General features: G+C 35.4%; 2 protein-coding genes across 5 annotated transcripts; both read right to left on the bottom strand.

The window, feature by feature from the left end:
* Window positions 1–4,369: 4,369 nt before the first annotated feature.
* On the bottom strand, window positions 4,370–9,029 carry znf326 (zinc finger protein 326). Its single transcript, XM_026263639.1, has 13 exons — window positions 8,752–9,029; window positions 7,966–8,013; window positions 7,768–7,840; window positions 7,144–7,507; window positions 6,896–7,061; window positions 6,761–6,777; window positions 6,648–6,693; window positions 6,471–6,552; window positions 6,155–6,302; window positions 5,960–6,059; window positions 5,653–5,783; window positions 5,451–5,546; window positions 4,370–5,131 (listed from the first exon to the last, which is right to left on the bottom strand). The coding sequence occupies exons 2-13, from the start codon at window positions 7,991–7,993 to the stop codon at window positions 5,027–5,029; spliced, it is 1,356 nt and encodes a 451-aa protein (XP_026119424.1). The 5' UTR covers window positions 7,994–8,013; window positions 8,752–9,029; the 3' UTR covers window positions 4,370–5,026.
* A 1,616-nt stretch (window positions 9,030–10,645) lies between these two features.
* lrrc8db (leucine rich repeat containing 8 VRAC subunit Db) lies at window positions 10,646–20,763 on the bottom strand. Of its 4 annotated transcripts, none has more exons than XM_026263609.1 (2): window positions 20,645–20,763; window positions 10,646–15,209 (listed from the first exon to the last, which is right to left on the bottom strand). In XM_026263609.1, exon 2 carries the CDS (start codon window positions 15,205–15,207, stop codon window positions 12,688–12,690), a length of 2,520 nt encoding a protein of 839 aa, XP_026119394.1. In that variant the 5' UTR covers window positions 15,208–15,209; window positions 20,645–20,763; the 3' UTR covers window positions 10,646–12,687. The 4 variants fall into 4 exon arrangements, with proteins under 4 accessions (XP_026119394.1, XP_026119386.1, XP_026119406.1 ...); XM_026263601.1 differs by lacking the exon at window positions 20,645–20,763 and adding an exon at window positions 20,059–20,633; XM_026263621.1 differs by lacking the exon at window positions 20,645–20,763 and adding an exon at window positions 18,651–18,953.
* Window positions 20,764–21,572: the final 809 nt, after the last annotated feature.

Consider the following 21,572-nt stretch of genomic DNA (forward strand, 5'->3'; position numbering starts at 1 on the left):
CCAATCGGTACACAGGCAGGGGCATGAGACATCAAAGATGCCAAGCGAAAATGCCCGCATGAGGTTCGTGTGGCAATTAGAGGACTTAAGCAGCATTTCATCACCAAATGTTTTCAAAATAAGTCTTAATTTAGGGGGAGTGAGTAAGAAGAAAGACACTGAGAGAGAGAGCTTGTGAGGGAGCGAGGGAAGGGGGGATGCCCTAAAGAAATCATTAAAGCATAATTACAGCTCATCATCTGTGCAAGTGCTTACAAAGTGCCAGTTCTGGATTTGTGCTCTTTTCCCTTGGGCAACACACAGACACACATACATAAACATACACACAGACACAAATAAATCCAAGGCCATACCCTAGATAAAAGTTTTACAATCAATCTCTCACTGGGTTTAATGCCCAATTAAAATCTGAGCTTCAGCATCTAGAATAGAAAACACTTGCCCTCCACTCAAAGGCAACATTTAACATCTTTATATACCAAAAGTAGCTCTTTTTCGTTTTGTTTAATGGAATATCAACAAGCATTTATTGTACGATCTGTCACAATCTGTCTGCATGAGCAATTTTCACTCAAAATTAAAATTAAAGGTAAGTGACACACAGAATTCAGTTTTGAAAATAGAAAAACTTAAATGTGACACTTGACCACAAAACCAGTAATAATGGTTATTTTAATTTAGATTTATACATTTTCTGCATGCTAAATATAAAACTTTTCATTGATGTATGGATTGTTAGAATAGGACAATATTTGAGATCTATTTGAAACTATTTGAAAATCTGGAATCTGAGGGTGCCAAAATATCTAAATATTGAGAAAATCGCCTTTAAAGTTGTCCAAATGAAGTTCTTAGCAATACATATTACTAATTAAAAAAAAATGTGTTTTGATATATTTACGGTAGAAAGTTTACAAAATATCTTTATGGAACATGATCTTAATATCCTAATGATTTTTGGCATAAAAGGAAAATAAATAATTTTGAGCCATACAATGCTTGAGGCTATTGGTAAAATTTAGCCGTGCTACAATACTTAAGACTGGTTTTGTTGTCCAAGGTCACAAATAGTATATCCTTGTAAAACATATGCCAATAATGTTTCCATTGTTAATTTGTGTCATTTCAAACCTAATAACGAGTCATTATGCTTCAGCGTGAACAGTCAGGAAACCAATTAGGTTTTGTCACTTTTAAATATACCTACAACGTACCCACCTTAGTCCCGGTCTCATTAGAGGGTTAGCAATGTCAAAAACAGATACTTTATGTCTCTATTCTATAAATATAGCATCTATCTTCAGCAGTCACAGTGAATTTTAAACTGACAATTGTAGCATGATGCAAAGAAACAAATGATTCTTCTTATAAAGTAAACTGTGAACTCAGTGTGATAGTATTGCCATAGCAGGCCTTTCTGTCAGATCTGATAAGCGTCAGTCAGAGGCCTCTTAAAACACTGGAGCACACGAAAAGATTACAGACCACTAGTAGCATGAACTTCACAGGCACTGGTAGGGAAGCCTCTGTGGAGCAGTGGCGAGGCTAAATGAGGGCCAGGGTGGCACTGGCCCACTCAGATTGACAGCTTGTACTCCCAATATATTTATGTAAATAATAGGGGTGTGCGATATATATTGTAAATGTTCTTTTAATGTTGTGTGGTTTGACATTAACGAGTATATTGCAAAAAAAAACAGAACAAAACACACCCACAGAGTGCACGCACACATTACGTGATGTAGTGGTTTAGACTAGTGCATCTATGCATTTAGAGTGCATACTTTTACTGCATGATTCAATCTATTAAAATGCATTTCGAATTATCACAAAATTCAATATATGGGGCCAGAAATTGTAGAATTTTGTTTCGTTTTTTTTTTCTTTCTAAAAATCAGCATGATTACGAATGTGATTTTGATTTTTACAACAGTTCAATAAACAAGTTAATTAAGAGACTTGCGTTTTAGACAGCATGTTGCCTATTTTTGCTCTGTTTTGACAAAAAAAAAATAATGGCAAACACAGCTACAGCACTGTTTTGCGTCTCTGAGCAACATGATGGTGTTTCCTTCCTGAATCAACAAACCGTTTAAATGATTCAGTTCGTTTGCAATGACTCACTTATCAACAGTGACTTGCTGCCACCTACTAGCGGTTTTAATTTCGCATTTAAAGTAACTTTTCATTTTTAAAATAATTTCAAACATCTTTTTTTTTAGATTTATGTTTAAAATATCAAAACTTTATTTATGCATTTGTCCCTCTGAGATGCATTAAACAGTGTTTGAATGCATCTAAATGCCACTTCTAATGCAGCTTCTGTGTTTCCTCTGAATTGCAAGGATACATTTGGTCAATACTGATTTCATTTGCTTGCTAACAGCCAAAATGTCTTATTAACTGACTGATTAAATGTAAAAAAAAATTACTCAAAGGATGATGCACACTTACAAAAAAAAAAAGAGGCTGTATTAAGATAAAATAAAATGCCAATAAAGGGTAAAAATCAATTTAAACTTTTACTTTTACAATTTAACATTTCTAACACTTCTATATATAATTGTCTTGTCTAATTATCTAATTGTTATTTGATAAAATCCCAGAAAATATTGAGATATCATAGTCAATATTTCACAACCCTAGTAACGAATTCATAAGATCCTAGTGGATGAGTGTCTATCTCCCAGTTGTGCGCTTCTAGGCTATTCTGCTCCACTAAAAAAATTCAACCCAGCACTGGGTATAATATGGACAAATCCAGTTATTGGGTTGTTTTGACCTAGTGGTTAGGTTAAACATTTAAGCCAACCACTGGGTCAATAAGACACAATAGCTGGGTTTGTCCAGGTTGTTTTATTTCACTCAGCACTGGGTTGTATTTAACCCAGCATTTCTAAGACAAATGGTAAATGCAAAAATATGTCAATTTAATATGGTTCGCTAATTTTTGGTGAAGCTTCAAACAAAAATGCAGCCCAAAAGTCACATATATTCAAGATTCAAGATTTAATTAATCTCATACACAATTATATAGAGCATATAACCAGCAGTAAAATGTGAGTTAGGTCCGCTCCATGGACAGTGCAATTATTAAAGAATACAAAACAGATGAAAATATACATAAATATAGCTTTGAAGAATGAAATAAAAGTAAAAAAATAAAAATATAAGAATAAAATATAAAAAAGATGTATACTGTAGAATTAAATATAGAATGCAAAATAATGTGCATGAGAGTAAACTGTAGTCTTAAATATTAAGATACACAGGAATGTACAAGAGGCAAATGTGCAAACAGGTTGACACTGTCAGTATGTTAATGTGAGGTAGAGAATGATGAATATATTACTGATAAGTGAATATTAAGTAGAGACATGAAGATGTTAAGAGGCTGGTTTTGAGTTTAGGAGCCTGATGGCCTGGGGGAAGAAACTCCTCCTGAGTTTTTCTCAGTTTTTGCCATCAGGCTACGGAAGCACTTACCATTTGGCAGCAAAGTGAAAAGATGGTTACTGGGGTGGATAGAGTCCTTGGTGATTTTTAACAGCTCTGCTTTTGCAGCGTTTGAGGTAGATGTCCTGCTGATAGGGGAAAGCAGACCCGGAGATGCGCTCAGCTAAGTGCACAACTCTCTGCAGGGCTTTGCAGTCTAGACTGTACTGATATACTGATCGATGTGTTCAGTCTTGTTTGATGTCCTGAAACAATTATGCTTGTATTCTGCTAGTTGAGACCTTTTCAACAATGTATGACTAGTCTACCTGTTATATACTACTGTATGCTTAAGATTACATTTTCTAGTCGTATTTTTATTTTCAAATTAGGCATATATTTTCAGGTCATATTTTTGCCTTTTTCTTTATCAGCCAAACGCCAAAGCCACCAAGAGGTCTCAACTAATGGACTGGAAACCTAAAGCCGTGTTTCCATTAATGAAACAAGTTGGTTAGGTGATGATGACTGACTATCAAAAAGTAGGCTACATACTGCACAAAAGTTGCCAATATGATTCGTGTGGGTGATCCAAGTTTTCTCAATGTCACACAAGCTTTGTGTGAAAAGCAGACCTTAATCTTAGTCGTAATTCACACAAAAGCTTTTCCTCTCATTCTTGCTTTTCAAACAGAAAATCAGTTTGTTGTTTACATCCACTAAGCTTAAAGCATGCCTGAAACCATAAAAGGAGAAAAAGTGGAAAATGTTCTCAAACCTCATTGGTTCTTGCAGATATAGTATAGTAATGCTTTTATGTTTAAACCTTACACTGTGAAGGGTGAAAACTACTGGCCTTATTGGTGCTTTACACACTTATAAAAGAACAAAATAAGAACATGAACCTTATCCAAATTGCAATCATGCTATTTTGTTATTGCACGCAACATTTATAATGGAAAGTCATTTCTCATATACAGTGTGTCAATAGTCCTACTCATATAGCCTCATGTTTCAAACCAATTAGATTTCATCCCATACAAATGTTACAAAGTTTCTCAGAGCTGTTTTGATCTCTTTCCTCCAGTAGAGGGACTTCTAGTGTAGCTGGTACCAGTATTCTTCTCACAGAATAGTCATACATACAGTTCTAATGGGTAAAATGAATAATTAAAGCTGTTAAATATATTCTCACAGCAAGCACATCTAGTTTAAAGTGAATATTTAATGGTCAACACACCATCTCATCTCAAAGCAAACAGTGAAAAGGCACATTTCCAATCCCAAATATTAAAGGGAACAAAATATAACATCTGCATTTAAATATAAATCTGTAAAGTTACATTTTTTTGAACAGTGACTAAATATTGTTAGTACAAATCAACACAGATACTTACAAACACCAATACAACATGGCCCCAGTATGATGCATACACTTTATCAGAAGAAAACTAGTGTGGATCAATGTGAAGGCCTTTTGTGTTGCAAGGTCATGTGAATGACCATTTGAAGTTATAGAATGAGCAAGTACAGTAGAAAGAGTCATTTCCTCTTGTTTCTTTTTCTCCATTCAGTACTCCTTAGTCCATTATTATGAGTCACTATTTTCTTCGTCTTCCTCTGCCTCATCAGATTTCTCAGCATCCTGAGAATCAGAACTTGTGTCATTGGTGTCGACTGCAAATGGGTCCTCTCCCTGTAAAACAAAAAGATATCCCATTAAATATTGTTAAAAAAAAAAAAAAAAAACGATTTTCTATCTATATCATTGACTTGATTGCACAGATACCATTTAAACTGAGCTGAGCTGGATGATGATGACAATCACTGAATTTAATGAGGAACTGCCTTTAACTGAAAAATTAGTGTTTACTATTGTCATTTTGCATTATTGACACTGTTTTCCTTATTGATGCTGTGCAGTTGCTTTGAGACATCTGTATTGTTAAAAACACTGTATAAATAAAGGTGACTTGACTTCTAAATGTGTTCCAATATGCCACAAATGTCATTACCTTCATGTACTTCTCATAGCGCACCTTCACATTGTCATTATTTATTATTGCTTTAGCTGTGACCACACTGTCTCTTTTTAACTGCTCCTTATAAGCCTTTAAGTGGGGGTAAAAACACAAGACGTACAAGCAAAATGAGAAAAAGGCCATATGTAAGACAAAAATTATGAAATTTTGAGAAGAGAGGAGAGAGTCATGTTACCACTTTGCTCGTGAGGTGAGTGAGTGAATGAAGATGTTGCTGTACAGAGCTGAAAACCACAGGAATGTGAATGTCACATGCAACACAATAAACCACCTCCATCCTTCTCATGTAGTCCTCTTCGGTCACCCCTGTAGGAACAAGAGGTTTAAATAGAATCTGTCAGTACGTGTGTCTTTGTAGAATGCAAGAGGATAAAGCCTCAAAGCGTCAAGTGTTCAAAAAAGTACTTGTACATCAGTACAACAGTGTACTGATTTATCATATTATGTATATTTATGTAATGTTGGCTTAAGCGGAGTCATACCTTCCATTATCTTTGCCCATTCATCTTTGCTTCGTCCACAGGAAAACTTAAGTTTGTGTAATGTAGAGACAGTTTTATGAAACTTGTGAACCATGCAATCCTGTGCAATATTAGAATGGGGTAAGTGTACTTCAACATATATAATAAAAATCCAGACTAAAACAGCAAGAAAGAAATTTTTTTTTAAAGTCTTACATGCAAAAAACTGATGACCTTGTCATCAAATTTGGCTTGTCGTCGTATATAGTCAAGAGTTTCTGTGTGATACGTGCTTCCAAAATGTTTCTCAATGTCTTTGTCTTCAAACGTGTGGAATTTACAAAAAGCACATGTAAAAGCCCACCTAAAAATTTTGTAAAAATTTAAATTCTTTAGCCTTTTTACATTTCACAAGCCAACATTTCGCTGCTTAGTTATCAAGTTCTGCCTCAAATAATATATATATACAGTAGATTTAAATAATAAATTAATATCCAGCAAGCGAGGAGTCAGTTGAAATTTCATTGTTTACCTGTGCTTATCTCCATATTTTTCATGATTCTTCTCTCGTCGCCTTCTGCGCTTCTCTCTGGCTCGAACTTTCTTACCAAGCTCTGTGCTCACATATTAAACCATGCTTGCAATGAATCATGCTGTGAGATACAACTTTTTTTCAAATGTAATAAACAATAGAATATAAAAGCCATACCATGCTCTTTATTTATTTCCTTGGTTTGGGAAGAAATACAACTGTCCTGTAGAAAAGACAAACTCTAGTATCACACAACTGATTTTGTGGCATCTTTGATTGTAAATTCTTACCTTTGAAATGTGTGGTCCTAAAAAAGCACAAAAAAAGTGATGCAAGTCAACATTTTAGAAAAATCCAGTGAAGAAAGTGCAACAATTTAATAATTTTAAATCATGTTTGGTCCATCAAAGTAGTGCATCACATACCCACAATGCTGATTATGCTGGGAGTTGCTCTTACTATCCTCTTTTTTTTAACCATCTTGCAAGGAGGTACTGGTTCCATCATCTTCCTCTTGGTCCCTCGAAACACCAAAGCAGATGCTTTTGAGTAGAATCTCTCTATGCAAATAGATGGGTTCTGACTAGAGCACTGTGGAAGAGAACAGATAAAGAAAATTCAACAATGAAAGTCATTGCTTTTGCTCAACGAATAAACTAGACACCAGACCTACCCCTACATCTTGTCCTTTGTCCTCCGTTACAACAGCACCTCTTCCGCGGTAGTTTCTGTGCACGTATGGGTGCATGTCTCTGCCCCGTGAGCCAATCGGCGCTGGCCGAGAGTGTGAAGGAGAGTACAGGCTGGAGGAATCGGAGAGGTTGGACGTTGAATATTCACTCTCTCTGCCGCTGTCCAAAAACGGAGACCTGGACCTTTGGGAAGACATGAGGAAAGGCCTGTCCCAGTTTGATAAGACGTCTGCTCCCCAAGTAGATGAACAGGTGTCACTGTACTCTCCATTTGAATTATCAAAAACGCTATCTGTATCTTCAGTATTCAAGGACCCAAGTCCAAAAGAATCATAGGCACCATATCTGACGAAAACATTAATAGTAGCACTTTACAGCAAGACATTAACATTTCATTAACATACATAAAATCATTTATATAATACAACTATACAATAAAAAAAAAAAAAAAAAATTATATATATATATATATATATATATATATATATATATATATATATATATATATATATATATATATATATATATATATATATATGTATGTATGTATTTATTTATTTATTTATTTATTTTTTAACCAAGGAAGATCCCCTGACAATTGTTACCTGTCAGAGTCGTTGGTCTCCAAGGACTCAGAGGATGCAAACGATCCAAATAATGGCTGACTGTAGCATTTCCCTGTGCATTTGACAAGTGAAAGTGATTATTTGAGAATGCTATGTGAATGTACCTCATTCAGAAACAACAAGTACAAGACAGAAGTATATAACATTGTAGCAATATAAGAGTGAAGATTAAATTACCTGAATTGTCAGCGGATGATGGGAACATTTCATCCTTTATAGTAAGTCCTTAAAAAACAGATTGTATAATGTCATAATTAAAGCCTTGATTAAACTAAATCTCCATTAAGGTAGTGTATAACTTTTGATTAAACATAAAATAATGCTAGCAAGTACTGACTCCATATTTATGCTGACAGTTACTGTAAATTAAGCAAAGGGCTGTTATCTTGTAAGGTTTTTAGGGTACTGCATAGAGTACTGATTTTATAAGACAACTAATAGTTTTTTTTTTTTAGAAGACAATTTATAAAAAAAGAAAATAAAAAAAATGTCATGCCATTAAATGGGAGATGAAATAATATGGTTTGTCATAAAACACTTGTGGACAGTACAAACAGTGACACATATAAACTACTCTATGGGCCTTTGCGAGACAATCAACACCCCAGTGTTAGTTTTGTCCTTGTGTTTGGATACTCTTTTCAACATTTACATGAAACAGAAAACCTTTACATCGATTCTGACTTTTATTTAACCAAAATGTGTGTTTTATGGCGTGGGAAATGTTACATTATCTGGCATGCTGGCATGGTCATTTACTTATTTTATTTTTTCGTAAGTATTATGCACATTTATGCAAACCAAAAACATAACATTTAGCAATTAACTAAAAAGTCTAAATGCCTTTGCAAGGAATTGAAACTAGGTCCTCGTTTAAAACGTACAGATTTTTGCGTTTCATCGATTCCTTTTCAACAAAAGTGACGTTATTTCAAAATAAAACGTAAAGGAATCCTCACTTACCACATAAACGAGGGTCAGTCAGTCATACTGCGTAAAATTAACGCAGGTGTCACTGAAATCATTTCCCGCTAGAAACAAACTAAGCAACAGTGTCAAGAAACTTTAGAGCCAACTTGCGACAACAATTCTGCTACTTCATAACCATATGCTAATCACAGTTGTCTTCCTCCAGAGGGCGCTAGTGGTTCACAAACCAAACTTACACTCAGTCCCCTATTCGGGACATTCAAATACTTTTGGACTCACTGAAGGCATTTCTACTATAAAATAGGCCTATTTAATCGGATTGATACAGCCTTACAATGTTATGAATCTAAACTAAATAATTAAATACACGACTTTTCCAGTAATCACAAACAACTGTGTTTGGTCTGTCCTGATCAGCGCTGTGAAAGGTTACTGGAACCACGTGACAATACCGTGTTTTTTTTTTTGTTTTTTTTTTTAGCCTCAGCACATTCAGTTAAACAGTTAACACCTGTCAGATAGTAGCAATATCCTTTATATATTAATTATTCACATTGAATAGTTCAATGAGAATTATTAATGTTCATTTAAGGTATATAACCACTCAAGAGACAAATTTAGACCCACCAAACTTCGCACCTTTGTGATATCAGGTTGTCATTTAGTCATTCATTCCTTCATTCAATCACTCATTTATTCGTTCTTTCGTCCATTTAGAGCAGCAAAATAATATTTGTAATACTTTCAAGACGTTATATTATCCTTCACCACTAGAGGTACCTAAACCTAAACCACTGTGCTAGGACTCCACTGACTGAATAGTCGCAACTAGCAAGACATTTCATGGCGAAATTAGTTGAGATATGATTTATTAAAGGGTCTTATTTTGAAATACTATACTAGTATAACTCTGTACATATTAAAAGTTATATTGCACATTATTATATTTGACTTCCTTAATATTTAGGTTAGTTTTTAGTTAATAATGCTGTATTGCAGTGGTTCATAATCCTGGACCTGGGCCTCGGGACCCACGGTCTGCAAATGAACTGAGTGTGTCAGATAAGGGAGACAAAAAAAAAAATGTGCTAAGCAGGGGTCCCTAGGACCAGAATGAAGAAACACTACTGTAAAAAAAAAACCTTTCAAACAACACGGACACCAATATACATTTTAATGTATTTATTATATGAAAAATTGCAAGTTGCAAATTTAACATCCTTTCAAACAAAACGTGATTAGGAGCAAAGCAGACTAAATTCATTCTCCTTTCCATCAAAACCATGAAGGGATGCAGCTTTAGGCTACATTCAAGGCTGAAGAAGAATACACCTTAAAGTAGCTTGCTGAAAAAGAAAACATTTCCTTTATTCTGAAAATAAGTACTCAGTATAAATGAACAACAGGTGTTTTATGTACCTAAACTGACACAATGTATTTTTTGTATGGTAGAATCATTTCAAATCAGGTACATCCTAGTAAAACTATTAGTACAGGAATGGAACATAAATTAATAAATCTCTACATAAATGAACAAACAAACAAACAAACGTTCATTCCAAACATCAAACAGAATCAACAAATAGTTACATTGTACGAAACCTATATAGTGATCTAATTTATAGTCACATAAAACATTGAAACTCAACTTTAGATTCATATGTAGTTATAATTATTGAATTGTCACACATGTATCAAAAATGATTTTCAAGCCTCATCTGGCACGACATCAAGATTCTTCAGGGGTCACAAAGATACCAGTTACAGGTCAGACCCTGCAGCATTTCAGTAGGACAAATATAACAGTGTGGGAAGTGTAATTTCACAAAATGACAAGAAAACACTTCAGTGGAATGCAAACTGGTCAACAACAAAAAAAAAAAAAAAATAAAAATAAAATAATTGTTCCAAATTGGTTTTAATAAACAAAACAAAAATACAATAGACATTATCCAAATGATTAAATTACTATTAACCCTCCAATCCATGTACACTACAGGTAAATGAAATACCATCCAGTCTATTGAAAACTTTCATAAACAATTGAATGCTTTGAAGCAAACACCACTCAATCTATGTCAACAATTAATTAAAGCAGCTAAATATTATTGATACCCTTTACTTTTTAAGAGAACAGTTCCACATCCTCTTCATGCAAATTACTGGCTTAAAATAAAATAAGGAAATGGTTTTAAGTTTCAGGGTGCAACAGTGAAACCATTTATGTTATTATATAATCTTTAAAAGGGATAGTTTACCAAATTTAAATTGTGTCTTAATTTACTCAACCTAATGTTATTTCAAACCTGTATGACTTCATTCTGTAGAACATAATGCACATACAATAAATTATATTAATTAAAATAAAATATGAAATTTAATGTGATCCAAACAACTAATTATTTTTACCAGGTTGTCTAGATGTCTGGAATGACATTAGGATGAGTAAATGATAACAATCCTGATTTTTTTCATTCAACTACAAAAATTATTAAATCTTGACTTTGTTTTCTTCATTTATGACAGATTTGAAACGACAAATGTTCAGGTTAGGGACATCTTACATCTAATCCAGCATTGGCATGAATATTGATCCTCCGCATATGTCAAGTCAATATTTTCGTGCATTCGCCTAAAACGCAGACTTCGTGGACATGCACAGCGCAGACAGAGCAAGGTAACTTAAAACAGTCACAGTAACATTCACACAATGCAAGCATTTTCATTACTTTAACTAGCCAGTAAGGGCTAACAGTAAAACAGATGGTAATCATACAGTTACAGGCTAACATATGATATTACTAATATTATATATATATATATATATATATATATATATATATATATATATATATATATATATATATATATATAAAATGGCAATTTACCAATACATGTCTACTGGAGGTTTAGAGCATTAAGGACCATGCAGTGTATACACATTACAGGTCTGTCCCAACATTTGGGGTTATATACAAAACATGCACAAGTCAAATGAGGTCAACATGAATTATGCATTACTCCTATAGCCCACATGAAAGGATGATGTTAATAGGAAAAGGCTATTTTATTCCCAAAACCTGCAAAGACTAAAGGTATCTTGTGCATCGCACCGCATCAACAAACATTGTTATTCAGTCCCAAGTATTTTGGTTTATAGACATTGAATAGGTGGACAGTTTGAAAAAGGTCAAACAGATATTAACGGAGGCATAAAATGCACTGTTTGATTGAATCTTGGACAGATATGATAACTTTGTATCAATGCTAACATTCAGTTTCTTAAACACTTCAGAGCACAACTTAAATTACTTTAGTGCACTTTTATCTAAACCCAATACCAGGGAGACTTTTTCACTTTTTTCTTTTGCACTTAGTCGAGTACAGTAGTTGTGATTAACTTTATAATAATATGTCAGTTGTTGTTCTGGGTTCTCCCAAACAAATACAATCAATAATGACACCACAATACACAATGCATGTGATGCAGACTGTGCGGATAACAGCTGGTGAAAATGTTAACATGAATGCGACTGAAAATGAACAGAAAACAAAAGTGATCTTCCACTGTTACATGGACAAATTATAAAAACAAACAAAAACATTTTAAAAGAACAAAAACCCATGCAGACAGGCATAATCATCTCAAACGATTGAATAATTCTCAAGAATTCTATGCACTAAGCATAGTTAAAATTCACAAATGTTTACATTGGCCTGCCGGCAATTTGTTTTGGCCTGTGCAAAAAAAATGACATTGAATGTAAAAACATAAGTTTTGATACTGGACTCATTCCTTACACATAAAACATCCATTCATGCCAATCACAGTCCTGGATAAAACAACAAAGCTTTTTTTTTTTTTTATAAAAGAAAAACAAACAAACATAAGTACTGAACACTGTCTTTTGCACACTCTGATTCCGTTCACTCAGAAAACCATCTAGCTAGGTTTTTTCTGATCCACACTCACACTCCGTTAGCAAAATTAGCACTGGTTTCCTGACTTATGCTCTCTTTGACCTCTAGGGGCAGTGTATCAAAAAGGTGGTCTTCCACAATGAGACCATTTCTGCGCAAGAGTCGGCACAGGCCAAGCTGTGCGGGCAGGCGATCCAGGCAGTTCCCCTTCAGCTCAAGATGAGTCAGCTGCTGCGCCTGCCCGATTTTCTCTGGCAGCGTTGAGATGCAATTGTGCCCAAGGGATAGGCTACGCAACTTTGTGCATTTGAACAGCTGCTTGGGTACCACTTCCACCTTGTTTCCTGTGATGGCGAAATGCTGTAGATTCTGGAGAAACCCCACCTCTGGAGGAATCACTACGATGGAGTTGTGACTAACATCCAGGTATCTTAGTTTAAGAAGATTGAACAGAGTGGTAGGCAAGGTCTCTAGTTTGTTATGTGACAGATAGAGGAACTCTAGGTTTTTTACGAGACTTATGGACAATGGAATGGAAGTGATTTTATTGTGCCACAGTTTGAGGGAGTTAAGCCGTTTGAGGTGTTGGAAGCTGATGACCTCTTCAATGGTACGGATATTGTTCGATTTCAAGTCCAACTCCTGCAGGTTGGTCAAACTAAAAATTGCATGTGGTATCCGCTCCAATTCACAATTGAGCAGCTCCAGTTCAGCCAGATTCATCATCTTTTTCAAGCTGTTCAACACGAAGAGTTTAGTACCATCATTGTGAACCACAAGTTTGATCAGGTGGGGTGATAAGTCCGTGATGTTAGTCGGGATCTTGGTAAGGTTGCTCTTCAGATGTAGGATCTTTAGATGCCTCAAGTCCCTGAGGGAATCTAATCCTATCATTTTGTTATTCTCGGAGTTCAAGTTTCCCACCAAGTAGAGCTCTCTCAAGTTCTTCAGCATGTAAACCCAAGTGGGAATCTCTCCTACGTCCGTAAACTTGACATGAAGGCACCGGAGGTGATCGCGGAGGAAACTGAATGCAGTCTGCTCGACTTTGGCGGGGCAGTGGTAAAAGTGCAACTCGTGGAGGTTGATCATCTGGGAAATTTTCGCTGTGATACGTGCCTCTGGGATGAGTTCTAATTTCAGGACCTCTACATCTGTGAGGTCAAAGACCGCATCAGGAACACCTGAGAGCATAAAAAGATGCAGCTCAAGCTTGTCCTGGGCATTGCGAGTCACGTGTTGGCGTAGTTTCTCAAAGGTCCACTCGTGGTTTAAGCTGATTTCCCGCAGTTTGTTCTCACTTACTTCTGAGAGAAAGACACCGAAACGTTTCGAGTACAATTGGTCATACTGGTCCACCATGTGTAGGAGGAAAGCAAAGTCATTCTTCACATCTGGGATATCACTAAAACTGCTTTCTTCGCGAACTTTCTCAAAAGAGTACTCTTTAAGAGGCCGTCTAAACAGCCAAAAGAGAGTGTAAATGCAAACCAAGCCATAAACAAAAATGAGAACAATGTAGCTAACAAGGAGTTTTTTCAACATGAAAGCCATGTTATGGGTGCATTTAAATTTTGCGTATCCAGTTAAGTGCTTAATTTCGGGCTCACAATCATGGTCGAATTTAATGGACGTGACAAAGGTCATGGTGTAGCATAGAATCAGAATGAATTTGACAGTTTTTATTATCGTTTGAGCTACATAGAGTTTGTAGATCATGTCGCTGTCTTCGACATGTGTGCGGAACTTCCTCACTTTCTCAAAAAGTGCTTTAGCTTGCTCTCCATCTTTCTTATCAAGTATAGTCATACTTGGAACCTCAATGACTGGCTTCTCTGCAGAAAACTTAATGCTAGATTTTGTGAGCATGGGTGTGGACTGATTTGGACTTCCCTCCTCACTGCTGGTCGAAAGGTGCTTTGGTAACATAGAGGCTCCAGTCAATCTCTGTTTATTTTCTTCGGAGTCTTCACAGGCTGTCTCAGACAATGCCTTGGTCGTCCAAGGGGACTCAAAACATTTCCCCAAAATAGACACAAAATGCTCAATTTTGGAACTGGTCTTTGGATACTTGAACCAAAAGTTACTGCTTACCATGAGAACAATAGTGTGAATGAGAGCTAGATATGGAAAGTATTTTGAATACCACGGGAGGGCAACATGGTAGCACATCTGATTAACAAAGACATACTGCTGAAAATCCAGATTTGTTCGTAAACCCCTTGGCTGAGGTTGCTTGCCAGAAGACAACTGTGGGAAGTCTTGGACAATGCTGTTGGTTTGTTCTTTGCTTGTTAAAGGTGCAGCTGCCAATGTCACATGGTCTCCTCCTGTCCCTGAGCCAAAAGCTTTCTCTGGTGGCCTTTCCGTGGGTACAGGGGTTTGGTACGATTCCAGAACAGGAAGGCAAACCACCTGATCTTTGGTTAACTGCATGGTCCCGGCAAATATGGCCAGCATTAGCATGACCACACCCAGGTAATCCATAAAGACGTCCCACCATGGTTTCAGTATCCGATAAGTTGGCTGGATGTCATTTAGAGAGGCAACTTCTGTGAGGGTAAACATTCCTACATGAAGACATAAAAACAAAAACAAATATTTAGTATATAGTATTATCAATGTCAAATAAGAGTGTCTGAGAAAAGAGCAAATCTTAAAAAAAAAGTGTCTCATTAAAAACACATGTACCAACTTCTTGCATGTTTACTCTGTATTAATGATTGATCTCATAATCCAATTAAATTTATATTTTACAATTTAGTATTTTTTCTTTTTTCCAATTTAATAAGTGTTGTGGTGTTATCATGAAGTGTATACGTCAAAAAAAAAAAAGTTCACTGTAAAAAAAAGTCACACCACATGACATTTTACAACCCAAATTAAGTTTGCCTTGTCAAAGAGATCAAATTATCTGACATTTAATACCTAAAATCTTATATGTACAATACCTGAATATTGACCAAGCATTTTGATTTGATGAATATTTCTTGGTCCTACGCCTTCGACAGAATATATAAATAAATTTATACCACGTAACTTAAGTTATGATTGCAATAGGGATGTGAAGAGAACTTTAACCAGCATAAAAAAATAATAATAATTCTCAAGACAATCTCCTATTGCACCTTTAAATACACATCAAATATAAAACATTTAATTTTTGTTCGTTCTTTAAGCTAATAAACATAATCAAGTGCCTCAATATTACACCCCATGCTATGTGAAATACAGGCTTGACATAACATAAGTCTCATACTCATATTCCATTAAATCAATGTACAGTGCAAATGCAAGGAGTGGCCTAATACACCGCTAAAGATAACAAATGGTCCCGTCGTTTGGGGAGACATCCTAGTGCATCTGTCCTGTATCACTTTTCACAGCACAGAGCTGGATCACTGCTCAGGCACTAAAGCACTGCATTAGACTTTCTTATTAGATTATCAGCCTTAGTGGGCCCCTACTGTACTGCATGAAGATAACAGTACTGCAGTGGTTAGCCTCACCAAAGACAATATTGTCTTTAGTATCAAGTTGCAAGTCTCTGCTCTAATATTCAGGGTTTTTGCAGGGGTACTATTGATGTGTAGAGCTCAACTTTCACATTGCTAAGACTTACCCATAAACATCCAATAGACAAAATTAAATGACCTTCTCACTGGCAAGAAACAATTGACTGAATGTCATAATGATTAATTAACTTGTATTTCACTTGGCTGTTATTTATATAAATCATAAATGTTTTGACTAACAAGAATCCATTGTTAGATGATTGAGTTATTCTCCTTAAAGCAATGTGATATCAGATTACATGTACGATTACTTAATACTTTTAATATTTCCATGAGGAATTTTGCACATCATTTACTGCCTGTAGGATCTACTAATAAAACAAAGGCTAGACTTGCTTCACAAGACAATCACATTCCATCCAAGTCACAAGTGCTTTGTTCTTGCGCTTCGCCTGTCTTACAGATCTTTTGTTCAAACCTTACATTGCCTTTGATGCAAGAGGTACTCGAAGAAGTATAAGGAAAATGTCTAAATTCAAAATATATAACATTTTGTATTTTGGTTAATAAATGTAAATAAAAAAAATAATATTATATTTTATATATATATATATATATATATATATATATATATATATATATATATATATATATATATATATATATATATATATATATATATATATATATATATATATAGTGTGTCAGATATTTAAAGACTAGAGTTAGTTACAGTAGTAGCAGTATATGCAGATGTCCTTTCTCTGCATTAATTAGTCTCTAATTTAGTGCAATTACACAATAGCTTATTTAGCCAAGTCAGATAGCTGTAAACAACAATTACTACTTTCTTAGTGTGTTGCCACGGGGTTAGAAAAGCACACGTGATTTCTCCAAAGGCACATAATTATGTACACATGCATATTAAATGACAGCAAAGAGATAGGACAGTGTGTTCAAAAACTTAGATTCTGGCTGGATATTCCAACAGGGTGATCTATTATAGGTAGATCTGTCATTTTACAAGTATGAACATCTGTAGAGCTCATCACTTCTTTGATGGTACTTTACTGTTAAAAAATTAAATCTGTCTTTTAAAGTAAAAATTCAAGCCTACCAAATGAAGTGGAAAATGAGCAAAAAAACAACAGCAAGACTGTGAATAATATTAAGTCACCTAATAAATGTAATGACAAAATTGGTAAAGACATCAGTTCCCGAGATCTACAGCTAGAAGGTTACACACACTAACCCTATAAGAGCGGAGATGTTAAGCAGACTTGTTTGCAGATGTCTTGAAGAGTCCTCAATAGGCATTTTCTATTCCTCTGCAAGCAATACATAAACTAATAAATAAAGTATATGATGTGATATGATAGGATATGACATACCGCAGACTCTCAGACTAATGTACCTTTCATTACACTTGCATTTATACCACTTTATAACACTTATACAAACAACTCCAGGTAATTACCTTATCACTGGTACTGTATAGATCCAAAGAGCATTTGTTCATTTCCTTAACTACTCTCATCATTCAACATGCTCCACACACCAGTGAACTTTACATGCATCTGATGAACTTACATCACTCAGTGAGTGAATACCGACACTTTCTGAATTCAGGAACAGCCCCACTAAATAATACTGAAAGGTCTGTAACAGGCTCGCTTCTTTTTACTTTTTATATGCTATATGTTCTGTAGCATACTATTTGCTATTTGTTATGTATTTTACATGGTAATTTGCCTTTGACCCCCCCCCCCCCCCCCCCAATAGTTGTATAATTTCTAGACATGTGTAGAAAGAGGTGCAAGGTGTTAAATACTATAAAACAAAAACAAACAAAAAAAACATAAGTTGACTTAGAAAAGACAAGAGGCTCTGTGGCAGTTACTGGTTGCACTGTTTTAGTAGTCTGATATACATAAACCACTGTCCATGCTGTTTATCCAAATGACGGCATGTTGCAGTGTTTAAAAAACCTATTTGGAAAGGATTTGTCATTTTATCTAATGCTGTTAGATACACAAAAAAATGATTCACTTCATTTTTAAAGTTAATTTTGAGGTAAACAAATCGGAAACTGAATTACCTGCCATTTCCTAAAAAAGGGCAAGACAATTGCAATTTAATTTGCTTATTTCTTAAATCTTATTTAAATTTCTTAAATAGTTGCCCCTATTATGCCATTTTAGCAGTTCATAACACTTTTTTGGGCTTCTCCTACAATAGGATTACATGCAAGGTCACAAAACGCTTTATTTTTTTATTTTTTTTTATCAGAATATGCATTTCATATCACCTCATTTTCCAGCAATTCTGGAATTCAGAGATTCAGGCTCTCTCAACCCCTCCCTTCCGTGAGCCTGCTCTGCTCTGATTGGTCAGATGGCCTAGTCTGTTGTGATTGGTGAACTGCATACAGCGCATTTGAAACTAAACGGCTATTTCAATAGTTCTGTATTTATATCTATTATTTATCATACTTACAGATTGTGATTCAGTGTAGCAGCTGGTCCAAATAAACAGGATACTGATCCATCTTTCAACAGCAAGTGTTTAGTGAATCCTGCGTTGAACTCCCTGAGATTACAGCATTCGTCAATTCAATAGAATGACGTGTTTGTGGGCGGGGTCAAGTTGTTTGTGGTCGGTTATGCAAATGTATTACCCCGTGACGAAGTGGGACTCGAATTACTAACGACTCGTTTAGGCTGTACAGAGTCAATTCTTTATTTTGGAATACAATTATTTATTGTGCACTTTCAGCTTTAGAACTTTGCTGATTTTTTTATATTCACATACAGCTACATTACAAACTGCATGAAAGGCAATATTGGAAATGGCATAATGGGGACAATTTCTTATTTCATTTTATTTAATACAACATTGATACAATAGCTGGGATTCTGACACAGTTGCATAATTAAATCTGGTGTTTCACTCATTCTTTACCAGTCTACTATGTTGATGAGAAACCTCAGTTTTTAACCATAACTGGGTAACACAACCTCAACCCACAAAAAACACAATTATTATTACAACTAGCCTTATTTAACCTCAGTCTGGGCTTTTACCCAAAAACTAGGTCAAGGCCGCATCTGTTATTCTCATTCGCTGTGTATCAAACTGAATATTTAAATAACAATGCTGTTAACCAATCATGTCTCTTGATGTTGCAGATTTCAGTGTTGGGGCAACCATTTGTGTCCTAGTATATGTACAGTTTACTGTAGGTCAGGGAGTTAAAATAAAGCGTTATTGTAATAATGTATGAATTCATGCGTATGTGTATGTGTAGAAAAAGGAGGAAAAAAAAAACAAGATTAAAGGCTGAAACTGAACATCTGTTCATATATGCCAAGTCAAGTGAAAATCAAAAATGTTATTAAGGTCAACCCAAAATTGTAAATATCCTCTGCATATTAACAGGCCAATCCAATATTACCAAATGTGTCTAAAAAATTACAGCAAAAGAAACTGGTAAAACTAAACCTAAATTCACACTAAAAAAATAAAAAATAAAATAACACTTTAACTTGAAAGCACTGGCTGTCTCAAGCGCAAGTGTCGTCCTGCTGGATACAATTTTAAAGATGGGCAACAGTGTATAATATTATGAAACAAATTATGTAATATGCATTACCCAGAAAATTCATGAATTGGTAACTACTTAACAAGAGACCTGAAATTCACATAGTTATATATTAGCTTGTGCAACTGATTGAACAGTCTATATCGCTTGTACAGTCTCCTTCAAAAAGTGCCCAATATATCTTGCTTCGACTGTTCTTAACTACTCTGACAGTCTTCATAAACACAAACTTAAGACAAGATAGCTATTCGACTATTTGTAATATTTCAGAAATGGGTGCATACCTTAACGTTATATACTTACTGTCTCATATAAACGTCATCAAACGTCATCCATGCAGCACTTCAATTCCTGAATCTGAAACACATTGTATCCACTTGTCCTTGCCGTAATAGGGACACTGTTGTAGTCAGATATGCGGTCCCCTCGCGTGGGAGACGTCCTTTTGAGGGCATTCACGCCATTTGTGTTTCTATACCGGGTCACGACATGTAAACGACAATGGTTTGCTTCCCAGTAACGCGTAAACTGCGAGCAGAACGCGATTTACAGGAACGGACTGGAATATTGCCTATGCACGCAATCCGGTGTCTTGTCATGTCTTCGCGTTTCTGTGCAGATTAACGCCTCTCAGGCAGAAAACCATTGGAGGTATGAAAACACTTTCCGTGTTAAAGCGGAAAAAGTGTCGGTACAAAAGGACGATTTACTAATCATTTACCCGAGAGAGCTTTATGCACATTTAAAGGGTCCCCGCTCATCTCATTATTATGGTACATTCAGTGCCGCGCGCACAGAGGCAGAGTCAACCAGTCTGCACCAGTTCTCTATTGCATATCCGCCACCTTAAACACCAACAAAACACATACACACCGAGGCTCATACATACCTCAAACAAGTTCTGTCATTTTAAAAACGTCAACGCTTCCACTATGTCCATGCGTATGAAATGATGAATGAGAAATGTCTGTTATAAACAGAAATGTACTGTCAAAGAGGAAGTGCATGTGGGCGGGGCTAAAGTTTACGGGAGGATTTACGCGCAAACACCTGACCGGTGTTAAGAAGTTACTAAGCAACCAAACTCCGTTTGTTACACTTGAACTGTTATACATTTGAAGCCACTTTCCACGAATAGGATGATGTTAGGCTAAATCGGAACCGTCAGAAAAAAAATATATAATTTGATTTTTATGTCAAATTAAAAAGTATGCCAACATGAGTAACGAGTAACATAGCTGCAAATGTAGCCAAAATTAACCTGTCACGCAGAAGGGACTTGTTGACGATTGTTGGTTTGTATTTACTTCTGATTATTATTTTTTCTATTTAGTTTATATATGCAGAATTATTTTGTATAGTGACTCGTTTGTGTAACAGGCCTGAACAATGGATGAGACTGATGTATGCAGAATAGGAGAAATCTATCATGATTTCTGTGCCAGATTCCAATAATTTACATTTTATATAGTTCAAATTAGCATAAATGATTATATTATACATTAAATATGCATAGTTCTAAAATAAAGTTGGCTGAACTCTATACCTAATATTTATGCACCCGGTTTCACAGACAAGGCTTAAGCTAGTCCCAGACTAAATGCATGTTTGAGCTTTCTCAGCTGAAAATATCTTGATCTGACACATCTTAAAATATGTCAGTGCAATTGTTCTGTGTCAAGATGCACACCTGTAATATTTTCTTCCAAGGATTTTTTTGTAAAAGTTGCTTAAATATCTTAATTTAACTAAGGCCTAGTCCTGGCTTAAGCTAGAACCCGTTTGTGAAACCGGGCCATGATAAACCAGCTAAATGT

This window comes from Carassius auratus, chromosome 6 (assembly GCF_003368295.1).
Source record: "Carassius auratus strain Wakin chromosome 6, ASM336829v1, whole genome shotgun sequence".
NCBI lineage: Eukaryota > Metazoa > Chordata > Actinopteri > Cypriniformes > Cyprinidae > Carassius > Carassius auratus.